The sequence below is a fragment of the Solanum tuberosum genome, unplaced genomic scaffold (assembly GCF_000226075.1).
Source record: "Solanum tuberosum cultivar DM 1-3 516 R44 unplaced genomic scaffold, SolTub_3.0 scf00423, whole genome shotgun sequence".
NCBI lineage: Eukaryota > Viridiplantae > Streptophyta > Magnoliopsida > Solanales > Solanaceae > Solanum > Solanum tuberosum.
Window position 1 is genome coordinate 219,634 of NW_006239348.1, and position 13,895 is coordinate 233,528.

At 37.3% G+C, this 13,895-nt stretch overlaps 1 protein-coding gene across 2 annotated transcripts in view; it reads right to left on the reverse strand.

Moving 5' to 3' along the window:
* The window catches only part of LOC102605599 (HEAT repeat-containing protein 5B), a 34,169-nt gene that overhangs the window by 5,867 nt on the left and 14,407 nt on the right, over positions 1-13,895 (reverse strand). For both annotated transcript variants that reach the window (XM_006363063.2, XM_006363062.2), the window contains exons 18-38: positions 13,753-13,839; positions 13,464-13,557; positions 13,254-13,322; positions 13,047-13,169; positions 12,893-12,961; positions 12,699-12,803; positions 12,443-12,531; positions 11,934-12,090; positions 11,097-11,246; positions 10,299-10,348; positions 9,993-10,092; positions 9,830-9,886; positions 5,778-5,845; positions 5,122-5,215; positions 4,490-4,713; positions 2,633-2,777; positions 2,469-2,537; positions 856-909; positions 615-701; positions 403-531; positions 120-323 (exon numbers count right to left, since the gene is read on the reverse strand). In XM_006363063.2, the coding sequence (XP_006363125.1) occupies positions 120-323; positions 403-531; positions 615-701; positions 856-909; positions 2,469-2,537; positions 2,633-2,777; positions 4,490-4,713; positions 5,122-5,215; positions 5,778-5,845; positions 9,830-9,886; positions 9,993-10,092; positions 10,299-10,348; positions 11,097-11,246; positions 11,934-12,090; positions 12,443-12,531; positions 12,699-12,803; positions 12,893-12,961; positions 13,047-13,169; positions 13,254-13,322; positions 13,464-13,557; positions 13,753-13,839 (2,224 nt within the window). The remainder of the gene's footprint in view (positions 1-119; positions 324-402; positions 532-614; positions 702-855; positions 910-2,468; positions 2,538-2,632; positions 2,778-4,489; positions 4,714-5,121; positions 5,216-5,777; positions 5,846-9,829; positions 9,887-9,992; positions 10,093-10,298; positions 10,349-11,096; positions 11,247-11,933; positions 12,091-12,442; positions 12,532-12,698; positions 12,804-12,892; positions 12,962-13,046; positions 13,170-13,253; positions 13,323-13,463; positions 13,558-13,752; positions 13,840-13,895) is intronic.

Consider the following 13,895-nt stretch of genomic DNA (forward strand, 5'->3'; position numbering starts at 1 on the left):
AAGAAATTGCCAGAATTAGAAGAGAGAGAAAGAGAGAGCAACTACTTTAAGGGCCGTTTGGACATGTGATATGAAATCAATAATAAAAGACAGAAACATAAACCGAACTATGAGCTCACATTTTCTTTAGGAAATGACTGAGTCCTAATATAGCTGTAGTCCTTCAGAAGACAGAGCCAGTAAATTCCAAGAATTTTTGAACTCTCAGAGAAAAGAGGCAATAAAGCTAAATATTCATCAGTAATCTCCTTTTGTTGATTTTTCAAGAATGCAAAGGTGTAACATTTCAGAGAGGCATGAGCTGTAAGGAGTCTCACTTTGATCTGGAAAGATACATTGATAAATATGTTAGAGAAAAGAGAAACAGTCGTACGAAAATATTTTGGACGTGAGTGAACCAACCTTGCACGAGACCCATTCTGCAAAGGATGGATAGTAAAGGTCATTGAATTCATTTAGAGGACGTGAAATCAATGAAAATATCCGCTTTACAGCAAGTTGATCCCGACTAACAATTTTACATGTCAATATCTGCAATATTCACACATGATCCCATTTAAACTTGCATCAATTAAATTACACCACTGGCTGCATGTATCTAAGTATTCAACAACCTTTGTGGCGAGCTGCAAGCCTGCTTCCAATAGGACAGGGCCAGAGGACGAGTCCAATGCAGTTCGAACTGCAGAAACCAATTGAGCCTGAATGGTAGTGACATAACTAGCTTAGTTGAGCTAATATCAGTAAGGATTTTGCATCATTTTGAATTTGCCTTTAAATTTGGTTATTTAAAATAATTAGGAAGATATAGTTGCTAAGCAGGATAAAACTAAAAAGAATGATCCAAGGACTTACCTGATACTGTTCCAGAAGAAGGTGACCAGGAAGCTCAGGGTCCAATGTTCCAAACTGAAATTTATAGTAACAGCATGAAGTTGATATGTGAACAAATTGCAATTCACATTTCTTTGAATCCAGTGTTTCGTGAAAGAACCAAAATATAAAAGTACGTTATTTTATTCAGCCCCAAAAATCAGGTGCATAATGACTGGCTTCATCAACTCCAATGATCAATTCATAGATGTTCCAATAAATCACTGTGAGTCCAGAATTAAGTACATTTGGTGACAAGCTAGGAGCATATACAATATGTACGCTCCAACATGAAGACAAGCGTTAAGAACGTAAATGTGCGAGAATCTATTCCTCGTAACAGACTAAATGTTTATAATCCCTGTAATTGTATAACCAAGGATTATGAGTTATTTTCTTTTCCTTTTCCAGATCTCTTATAAAAATTAATTAAGGGGGTGTTTGGATTGGCTTTTTAAAAGTACCTTATAAGTTAAAAGCTAAAAGTCATAAATTGGTCATACCCAACTTTTGGCTTTTAGCTTATTTTTGTACTTTTTTTTACCTAAAAGTGCTTCAACGCACTTAGCCTTTCCCAAAACACCTCCAAAAATTAAAAAAAGAGTTTTAAAAGCCAAGAGCTACTTAAAATAAGTCAATCCAAAGGCCTACTAAGAGCCCGTTTGGATTGGCTTAAAAAAAGTACTCCCTCTGTCCCAATGGTTTGGGTTTGGGACTTTCATGTTGGAGGTCTCAAGTTCGAAACCTCTTGCTAGCGAAAGAAAGGGGTTCGCCTTCTGGGTCGAGCTCGTCGCACCGGGCTTGCCTAGTGCGGGTTGCCTCTCTTGTGTGGTTTGCGAGCTATTGCATAGGAGTGGGGGTTTTACCCTGTGCGCACCCAAAGGGTAGCGGCTGCGGGTTTCCCTTGTCATAAAAAAAAAAAACTTGTTTGAATCTCGAAATCTAAAAAGTGTCCCATAAAATGGAACGGAGGGAGTAACTTTTAAGTCAAAAAATAAAAAAAATCCTACTTTTGGTTTTTAGCTTTTTTTAAGTCATTTTAAACTTATTTTAAGTTATTTTTAACTTTGTCAAATATTTTCTAACTTATTTTAAGTAGTTATTTTTATAGTAGCCAAACACTTCATGAAGTCAAAAACTGACTTAAAAATAGGTTTGACCAAACTTTTAAGTCAATCCAAACACCCTCTAAATCCTAACATGCTTGAGAAAATAATCAAGCAATACGTTTCCCAAATCTCTTCCTCCACATACTTCACACCGTGTTTCGAAACTAGCAATTTGAGTATTGCCCTCTAGCGGGCATCTGATTTCTTTAAACTTAGGCGTTGTCCTGAAATTCCATCTTGTTCTTTTTGAGCACAAGCGATGATTGTTCAAGCAAGAGAAAGTATATTACTTTTATTTGTTTAGCAATGGTCAATAAAATCTGAAATATAGAGATAAAAAGGCATCAAATTGTTATAGTTTATATATATGGACTTACAAATGATAAAACTTGAACGCCAAACTTACAGGGTATTGCCTAATAGATAATGCTATACCATTTGAAATGACCATAAGGGAAAAGTCTAACCGAATAATTGAATGAGTACCTTGTCAATAATAGTACTCAATAGGGTCACACCAACTGGCCGCATGTTCTCAAACTGAATTGTGCTGATCTGTAAGATGTAATGGGAGAGAACCAATTTATTTCCCTCACCACAGCTGATTTTAATAGCATAAGTGCAACAAGGGTTGATGTCAAGTATAGCACCTGATAAGCAAGGGAAACTAGTTCTTGCAATTGAAGAACCAGCCAGTCTCCAGAGGTTGATCCACTGGCAGGCTGCTGTCTTGCCAATGCTATATCAAAATGCACTGGATTCTTTCCAACTGCTGCAGGAAGATGACTCAAACACCTAAAATTCAGAGAAGATTATTCAGAAGGATACATTATGTCAGAGAATAACAAACAAAACAAATTTCTTAACAAGACAGTAATTTGAAGAAATAATGCACATTAATATATAGGAAAAGATTCTCTCCCGGAGAGATAACAAAGCGAGAGCCAAAGAGAAGAACGGGTAGGGACTAGGGCAGTATATAAAACTGGAACTAATAGAGGATTCTGTTTTAACTGTAATTTTGAGAGCAGATAAGCTTGCGGATCAGGAGAACATTGTTGTATGCAATTGCATCAATAAACCAATCCAAGATCTTGATACACTGATTAAGTAAATGAGCAGAAGCAGTTCTGAAAGGCTAATTCGATGAAACACTTATTTGGTTAACTGAACTAGTTAACTACACTTATTCTTGTTGCCTTTTGCCTCATTTTGGTTGCAGCATAAAGAACTGGGGATCAAGTAAATGAGCAGAAGCAGTTCTGAAAGGCTAATTCGATGAAACACTTATTTGGTTAACTGAACTAGTTAACTACACTTATTCTTGTTGCCTTTAGCCTCATTTTGGTTGCAGCATAAAGAACTGGGGATCAAGTAAATGAGCAGAAGCAGTTCTGAAAGGCTAATTCGATGAAACACTTATTTGGTTAACTGAACTAGTTAACTACACTTATTCTTGTTGCCTTTAGCCTCATTTTGGTTGCAGCATAAAGAACTGGGGATCAAGTAAATGAGCAGAAGCAGTTCTGAAAGGCTAATTCGATGAAACACTTATTTGGTTAACTGAACTAGTTAACTACACTTATTCTTGTTGCCTTTAGCCTCATTTTGGTTGCAGCATAAAGAACTGGGGTATCAAGAATTATTTTTATTGTCAAACTCATAAAAGAAGATGACATACAATATCACCTTTCTAGGGCTATTATTGCAGATTGCAGATTGCAGAATGCAGATTCTTGCTAGAAACCACCAAGAAAAATACATATACATCTGGAGAGAGACTAACCAATGTGCAAATTTGAATGAAGGTCACAGAAATGAACAAGAGCTGCAAGTTTGGGAAGATGCATTGAAGGATATGGAGTTTTTGCTCCTAGCAGATTTAAGCAATGTACCTTTTGAATGATTTTAGTTTAGTTCTTTCCAGTGTACCAAAAAACAGATCATGTAAACTGCTTTTCCAAAAGAACAGTATAGCCATATATCCATCCAGACAAGGAAGACAAAGGATAAGGCAATAACAAGGTACAGCAGGATGACATTAAAATTTGTGTAATCTTAACAAGGCGACAACAACTTCAATTGAAAAAAATACATTGAAGTGGGCACTGAGTGTAAAGAACTTCAATACTATCTAACTAGCAACCTATAGTGGTAATGTTGGACACCGCAATAGCAGAAGATAGATGCCTTCAATATTCCATTTATTTCATTTCTTCTGCTTCTTTGGCATTAATGATTTACTGTCTCTGTTCTTGGCATTTCATTGTCCTTCTGGAATTGTTTTATATTTGTTCATAACAACTCCCTTGCCTGATTATGCGAGTTTGAATGGTGGGTTGCAGGGAACAAGGAAGCTCGAGATGATGTCAGAAGAAAATGCTTACAAATGGCCTACAGGATAGCTACAGCGCGAGGAAACTAAGAGGGGAGCATAAAACCAAAATTGCTCAGAGAGAGGGATAAGCTTAACATCAGTCACGATACACCAGGAAAGCAACACTCACTCTGCAGCAAAAACTCTTGTTCGATATCTGAGGTGCTTGTCCCTAGGAGGATAGCCAATGGAATGATTGTTTCCATAACCTTGAAAGTTTCGGTTTTGAGAGCTCGACACCATGTTCTCATCATCATCCCCAGTATTCAGTCTAGTGTTACCATCCAGACCACTTGAAGAATCATTTAGTGAACTGTCACTTGTGCTGATCACTCTTGAGGATGACGAAAGAATCTATGCACAATAAATAATTAATTTCAGTGAAGCATTCTGATCACCAGGATAAAACACTAGAAAAGAACAAGAAAGAAAGCTTAACAAGCCATGTGACAGAAAACAAAAATGCTAGACAGGCAAGGTATAGATTGCAGAGATTATAAATGCTTGACACAGGGCTGTGAATTACAAGCAGTCATATGATAACTGATTCTAACTTGCAACGTAGTCCTTCAATAAGATCATAAATATTTAATAGAGGAGTTCCGAAGAATCAATTTACCCTGTTCAGTCTAGCCTAGTTTTAAAGAAGTAAAATAGTTTCATCTGATGACTGCACTCTTTTAATCTTTAGAATAGCTTAACTAATTCTGGAAGATGCCGGCCAGATTACAAATATCAGGGGTGATACAGATAAAAAATTACCATGTTGCGGCAAATTGATAGCCATTGTGATGGCCGTGATGGACATGATGCATAAAGCAATCTCATAACTGTTGTTCGTGCTAAGCTACCAATCCTGCAAAAGTTGAAAGAATTCTAAGTAAGGTGCAAGATTAGTACACAAAAATTTGAAAGCATCAACTTACAGGTAAATGGAAAAAGGTTAAGACAATTAAGCAAAAAGGTATAGCAAATAAAAAAACAAATGTAAATCTGTCCAGGTAGATTAGTATAGAGCACTCAGACAGGCAAAGCTAGCAACAAAAAGAGAAATACAGCAAGCACTTTCATGGGGTAAAGACAAAAGATGCATGGTTATAAAAACTAGTCTCATTCAAATAGTTACTCCCTTAATAACAGTTTATGATACTATCAATATTTTGGGAGTCAACTTTTATTTCTTTGACTACAATTTTCTATAAAAATACACTATTAAAAAAATTGGAAGCTAATTATGTTGTCCTTGTATCTGAATCTATTACTCATATATCCTAAAAAAGAAAGCAATGGCAGATGCTAGACCTAAAAGTAATAAGCCAACCCAAACAAACAAAGAGAGAAGAAGCAATCACCAAATTAGAGAACAATCAAAGGGAGATAAGGTTTAGGACCAGCTTGTGTAGGCATAATCAACTTACTCAGCATCAGTTTCCTCATCCAGCATATGGAACAATGTATCTTCTATATGTTCATTCATAATGGACCCCTACATAAAATCAAGCATCTGTAGTAAGATATAGTGCAAAGCAGACAAATCAGAACTTGGAAACTGTAGGATTGAATTGAAAATAGATCTACTAAAATTTCTATATTTATTGTTTCTTCATAAAGATCTGAAGCACACATTACTTTTCTTATTTGAAGAGTGCTTTCTTAGCAGTATGATTTTCACATGTTGTGTTTTCCATGTGGAAAGAATTATGGGAGCAGTTTTCTTGCCAGTTGAATGTCGAACAATGAAAGAAGTCATCAAAAGTACTCAGCAAAGCCTCCCTAACAGGCGCAGAAGGATTTCAACAAAAATTCAAAAGGTAGGAAGCATATTAACTTGGCTGATGATTTCAATGGGCTCTTCTAGATACAGGAATGGGTATGCGGAAATGACCAGGAAGAAGCAAGGAGGGGGTTGCCCTCAGATCCGAGACAGGGGAAAAGTTTAAAGATTATGAGTTTGGAAGGGGGGAGGTGTATTGGTAGAAAGAAGAGGAAGAAGGAAGGGCAGGTTGATGAGTTGATTTTTTTTTATCAGGTAAATATATTGGTGGAAACATGGTCAAAATGGACGTATACAAGGGGTATACCAAAAGGTAAAGCTGGCATCTACAAAAAGATGTGATTGTTTACAAACTCCAATCATCTATACAACAGGGAACTCTCTGTGCGCACCAAAAGAAAATAAAGGAACAAAGACAGTCCTCAACTTGGAGAAACTCCACTCCACTCTCCTTCAAAAGCTCTCCTGTTTCTCTCTCTGGAATTGAGTTGATTATATATAGACTCAATCAGTTGAAATCTCTTATTGTTTACATGTCTTGAGGTAACTATTTATTTATTCACACTCTTACTTGCTTTTGATAGGTCCTGGTAAGATAACACACTTGACTTAATTCCAGAAATGATCATGAATGAAAAAAAAAGATGAAGGAATCGAATAGCTCAGTACAGCTGCATTGAAAGATTTCTGCAGCTGCGTGAGCAAAATAACACAAATTCCAATGTTAGTGCAGCTGTGCTGCAAAAGTGTTAAGTTCTAAGGCCACATCAAGACTACAGAATGACAATGAAGCTGCACCAGAATATACCCAGAAGGTGCATAAAAGGCCAGCGCATATGTGCTAGTAACGGCCACACATGCACCATAGTTCAGCAGAAAAAGAAGGTTTCTTCGGATTAAAATGTTCCTAATTCTGACGGATTCTTGGGGGGTCTATTTAAGGATGCTAACAGAATGTACAGTGCATTCTTCCAGAGCCTATGCTGAGGAGAACGTAGAGGGATCTCCAAAAGAGGAGATGAAAGTTTGAGGAAGAAGATTAACCTTGTTATATGCAAATGTTTTCATTCCTTTCACCTATTCTGGATTTTGTTAATGAATACTTGCAATCTCTTGGTGTTTATAGTTTCATACATGGGATATATATTTTTTTGAAAATGGTAACGATGTATTATATCACAAAAGTACATGGGTTGTACTCAAACCTTATATACAGATGCACTCTAGACACTCCTACTCTATTTCTATATTGAGTCTAAAACATCAACTATAGAGGCAATGTCATTTGAGTATAATTGATTACACCAAAAACATAACAACAAAATGCAGTTTAGTTTAACATCCTGCACACTATTTTCTATGCCTTCAAAACATCTGGAATTCCTTTCTTTCCAGATTGCCCACCATATTGAAGCAGGGATAATTCTCCATCTAGTTCTGTCTTTTGCAAGGGCACCTGCCTCCTCCCAGCTGTACAAGGCCTCAGTAACTCTCCTAGGCATAGTCCAGGATATGCCTTTAAGGCTCAAGAAAATCCTCCAAAGCTGCCGGGTGTATTTGCAGTGTAGAAATAGATGGTTTACAGTTTCTAAGGTTTCCCCACATAGGAAACACCTAGAGCATAAGGTTATCCCCCTTTTCATTACATTATCCTGAGTCAGGGCAGCTTCCTTAGCTAGCAGCCAAATAAAGCATGAGACTTTGTGTGGGATTCTACACTTCCATATTTGTTTCCAAGGCCAGATGGGACTCTGCTGGCTTGATTCATCCATCAGCCTGTAAGCTGAATGCACTTTGAACTCTCCTCTATTGTTGCCTTTCCACCAAAGCATATCCTCATATGCCTGAAGTCCAGTAAAATGTCCAACCAAGTTGAGGAATTCTGCCAACCTCATCACTTCCCAGTCATTTGGTTCTCTCCTGAAGATGAAATTCCACCCTTGTGGTGTCCATAGTTCTGCAATAGTTCTTTGTTGGAACATTGCCAGATTGTAAACATCAGGAGATACTTCCAATTCCCATCATCTCTAAAATCTTCAGAAGGTACTTCCAATTCACATGATCATATGCTTTTTCTATGTCCAGCTTGCATAGAATGCCAGGTTTCTTCTGCTTAATCCCGGAATCTACAGCTTCATTAGCAATCAACACTGCATCCATAATTTGTCTCCCTTTTATAAAAGCCATTTGTTGTGAGTCTACCAGTCTATCTATCACACCTTTCAACCTTTCTGTGAGAACTTTGGAGAGTATTTTGTAAATGCTCCCTATGAGGCTAATTGGTCTGTAATCCCTTAACTCATTGGGTCCTTTTTTCTTTGGAATGAGTGCAATGAAGGTAGCGTTGAAACTCTTCTCGAAGACTTCTTGCTCATAAAAGTTTGAAATGTGTCCATGATGTCTTTCTTCAGTACATCCCAACACTTGATGAAGAAACCCATTGTGTACCCATCTGGACCAGGAGCCTTATCGGCTGCACATAGCTTTAGGCAATTTAGAACTTCATTCTCCTCAAATCTGCCTTGCAGGGACATTTTCTCCTCTTCAGTCAACATTGGACATTCAGCATTATTATAAGAAGGTCTCCATTGATGTGTTTCTCTATACAGGTTCTTATAATATGCTATTATCTCCCCTTCAATTCTGCTTTTCTCTTGAGTAACCTCTCCTTGTATCATGAGTTGATCTATATTGTTATATCTCCTGTGAGCATTTGCCATTTTGTGGAAGAATTTGGTGTTCTTGTCTCCCTCCTTCAACCATAGTACTCTTGATTTCTGTCTCCATGAAACTTCCTCTTTCTTGACTAGCTCTTCATACTCAAGTAAGACTGCAGCCTTTTTTGTCGTTTCCTCCACAGTGAGAGTTCTATTTACCCTTTCTGTATCTAATTCTGCTAACTGCTCTAACAATCTCCTTCTTTGACTGCCCAGATTTCCACCCTCTTCTTGTTTCCATTCCTTTAGCTTAAGTTTCAGTGCTTTAAGTTTGCATGCCAAAACATAATCAGGTCTTCCTGTGTAACTGAAGGAGCTCCACCACTCTCTAACTCTATCCACAAAACCTTCTGACTGCAGCCACCAATTTTCAAACTTGAAGTAGCTTTTATTCCTCTCCCACCTACTTCACCCCCTAGAATTGAAGCTAACAAGTCTATGTTGTTGACCTCATTGATAGTATACATAGAACTTTTAATCCAGTTAATGTGCAACCCGGATACCCCTTCAAACAGCACCAGGATCACCCTTAAGTATTTCAGTTGGTCTTCCTCAGCTCCACAAAAAATCAGTGTATCATCTGCATACTGAAGATGTGTCACCTCCAAGCTTTCTGTATTTTCTCTAGCCACATCAAAACCTTTTATCCATTATATTTTGGATAGGGATTAAGGGATCTTCAAGTATTTAGCTTTATGAAGAAGAATATTTTATTGCTTATAACAACATTTTTCTGTTTAACATAGACTTAAACAGAGAAGTTGTGTTACTAGAGTTAAAACAATCAATTTGATTCATGAATATTAGCCTGTCTTGATTAGTATATAGCAAGCTATTTAGTAAACAACAAAGAGGTTTAAAGCATAAAAACTGTTTTAATTCTGTTCATACCCCTAATAACTTGCAAAACCTAGCCTTAAGGCATCAAAATATCTAAAGCACAGGAGATGACACATAGAGGTCACAGTCAAGTACTTACTGGATCCTTTTCAATGAGATGTCTCAGAGTGGATAAAGCTAAACGTCGCAGTGTTGGCTGTTGAAAATGAAATTCAGATGCTTCAGTACTCAAAAGATTATCTAAGAAAGGAGTCAATCCCAGAACCATCCACCCATTTTTTCCATGGTAGAGAAAGCATTACCTGTCTTGAGGATAGAGTTGGGAGCAGTGTTTGCACATTATGATGCACAGTAACAGCTTGTGGTGCAAAAAGAACTAGCTGCTGAGTGAATCGAACATTCCTTCAAATTAACAAGTAAAATAAAATAAAATTCAAACACTCAAGAAAATCCATATGAGTATTACAAAACTAGATGAAGCAGGTGTAGTCTAATGAACTTTCATGTGCCCCTGAGACCTAAACCAGACCGGCCTCAAAACCATTGCTTTTTATTTGGTTTATAGATTCAAAAAGGGGACAAAATATATGAAATACAAGTGGCCATACTCATAAAGTGTTGCAGTCTCTTGCCGAGAGCTGACCTCTGCAATGACAGACTGAAGGAAAACACATGATTAGAATGAAACTGGAAAAGTAAAATTAGAAATCTAGTAAACATAGCAAGTTAAAAGATCTAGTAAACAAAAAAGCTTTGCTACTACTGAAGTGAAAAAGCCACTTCAACAAAATATTGAAAGACGTATATGCTAACAAACCCAACAAGGAGTAGAAGATTTATTCCTTGCATGTGTTACCCATGTAAAATATTTTATACCTATTAGATAAATTGTTATGGATATCATAATAGTGATAGTGATCAGTGACATGATAACACAGTTCCTAACCTTGTAATAAAAAACAAATTAAAGAGCTCTGTATGTTAAAAGAATGCATGATAATAGGTCATTTTGTCTAGCACTCCAACAAATACTACATTATGAGTCTCATATTTGCCTCCTTTAAATTTGACTACGTATAGAGAAACTTCAAAAACATGATGAGTTTAACGAATGTCTGGAGACTTATGATGCAATTGTAACCACGATGTGATCCTTTCATTTATCAATAACATATACTTAGTTGCACACATGAGACCATAAAAAGGTAGTATAGAAATGACGTATACATTTCTCAATTCTAGAATCTTATTGATCTCAGAAAGTTCGCTTAACACAAAACTAGCTTTCTAGCATATGCAAGTGAGTTTCAGGAAGTTACTTGCACTTTTGTTTTCTTTAGGTATTGCTGGCGTCTATTATATAGATCAGTAATACAGATTATAAGCTTATAATTGAATTGACTAACCTTGCAGCGCGAGAAAAAAATGCTGCCAGGGGAAAGTTCAGGACCAAGGACAGCAACAATAGCATTTATAAGGCGGCCCACTGCCTGCTGAAGGTTAGTCGAACCAATCTCATTTGACAACAGAATATCCATGGCAAGGCTAAGTGTCGCCTGAAAGTAAATGAAAATCGGAAACTTTAGGCTTAAACAAAAAGTTGAATTAGAATTTAGAACCTAGAGGTGCCAAATAACAAATCTAGCCTTTCTTGCTTTTCACATCAGAGGGTAACCTCTTGCCGCAATATGAACATCAAAAATCAAAATGGAAACAGCTAGTAAAAATGAAATTATAACATATCAGGCAGAGAAGCTTAAAAGGCCTAACAGTGAACTCAAGAAATTTGCTGAATCAAAATTCATCCTGATCGGACTTCAATAGGAGGAGCACAAGGAAGGAGGATCACCCACTCACAAATCTCAAGATGACACAAAATGCTCTGGATAACATAGCAATAAATAGTAGAATGGACAATAGATGCAGATTGAACGAAGGTAGCCAAGTAAAATCTTAATGGATTTATTAACAGAACAAGTTTGTTGATAGCCAATGGTCCTGTAAATCTCAACTTCTTCCACTAGATCCAATATGACAATTAGTTTCTTGATAAGTAACATCCTCAAGAGAGAGCCATAGGCAGCTCGCTGAAGTTTGAGAGTTTCTAACATTTATCACTTTATTATACTTCTGACATAATAAATCAGATGAAGGATAACTGATGTTAGCCATGATTATCAAACAATGCGGATAACTGATGCTCACAGAGACACCGATGCATCACATTCTGAGAATATGGATACCTGAACATGAGAAACATAGGATAATCCAGCCGCCTCCACAGTCAACAGTAGACCATGCAAAGACCAAATTTGTAAGCCAGTGTTTGAACTTTTAGCCAGAGAAGAAAATGAATTAACAGTAGCAGGAACCAAGCTTGACAATGCAATCCCCCCTGCGCTGTAAGAAGGATTAATTGAATGAGGACTTCGATAACTAACAAGAAACAATTCAAACAGCATACTCAGACACTCTAAGTGCAGGAAGATAATTTTAGTTTCGAGAATGCTTTATAATCATCAGACAATCAGCCATTGCCGTTACACCTTTATTCACCTTAAATACTGCTTTGCACATAAATTTGATTTGCTGCTCATGGACTATCAGAATTATGGTGCATTTATAGTTGAAACGTTCAGCATAATTACCAACATCAAAGATCTGTTCTTTGGAGGGAAGGGGAGAATGAAAGTAAACAGTAGTTGTATTCATGCAAGAAAGGTAAATACTAAGTTGCATCACCCAAGCTTACCTGCGATGAATGCAACCAAGTGACAGTGCAACTGAACCAGCATAGTTTGAATCAACAGCTGAATTTATATCACCAAGGAGAACTCTTGTCTGCAGTGATACGTAACAATTAAAATGACGAAAAAAAGATGAACACTAATGGATAATTGAGGTTCTTAGGGATTCAATAACACTAGTTGTTGCATGACGCTACTAGATGCAACTCAGAAAGCTATCCTAGAACCAGGAGGTTATGAAAAATACAAAATGGAACCAACCAATCTGGCAGTAAACACATCATTTCCTAGACGAGCTAATAGACCAAGTCCTTCAGATGATGCTCTGCGTTGTGAAGCACAGATGTCACCCTCAGCCAGAATGCTCTGTCAAGGTAAACATCTAAAGCTAAGAAACACTGAAAAGGGTAAAGGATAGCAATAGCACCAAAATAACATTAAAAATAGTGAAGAACCTGAAATATAGACTGTGCCAAACCAAGTACTTCCAATGGTAAGGGTTCAGGACGTAAAGCAAGCAAGGCCTGTGAGGAAGGCAAGCACAAGAGAAGCAAATGTAAGGAATGAAAACTCCAGATAAGCCAGAAGAAGTCTAAATATTTAGATCACCTTCAGGCCAGATAGCAGGCCCACACAGATGTTTGTAACACTGGTAGCATGCCAAGCTTGTTTCTTTCCAGCTCTCAGACACTGCTCAACCATTTCTAGGAGTGAGAGCATTCCCCCAACATCCTGAGAGGAACAATGACATACTAAGTTGCAAGCTACCAATGCCTCCATATCTACTTGGCTAACGTATCAACCATATTCACTTACCTCAGAAGCAAATATGTTGCCAACACAGAGGAGCTTCTGATTTACTAACATTTTGCTTATAGTTTCCGGCTTCATGATCAGTAACATGTATTAGTAATGGATATCAAACAGGGGGGGGATTAGAAACCTCATCATGGCTTCTGAAGTTGTATGGCGTCAAGCAAATCATATTTTTCCTAAAAAGCCAACCTATTCACGAAAGTTCTTTACCTCAGGAAAGCTCGGAAGCTCGTTAGCCCATACACATGGTACCAGACCATCTTTTCCACCTTGAAATGAGCGAAGTTCATCCTCGAACAAATCCCTGGTTGAACAATCAACAAGATGAATGACTAATTTGTACATTGAGCTATCACTACCAGGTCAGAAGATGACAACATTTGGTACGATGTGCACATCATTAAACATACCATGATTGCGAAAATAAAGTTAATTCCCCAGAAATAATAAATGATCCATAGAAAGAAAGGAACAAGTTCCATGATTTTAGTCTAAGTACCTTCCAGGGTTCCAAGGACCCAGCCAAGCGTCTCTTTTGTCTAACAGCATCCTCAAGCATGAACTTTCCTCACATTTGGAAGCTTCCCTGTCCCAAAAAGAAAAAAATAATGAAGTAGCTCTTCCAAAAAATGAAAAGAGAAG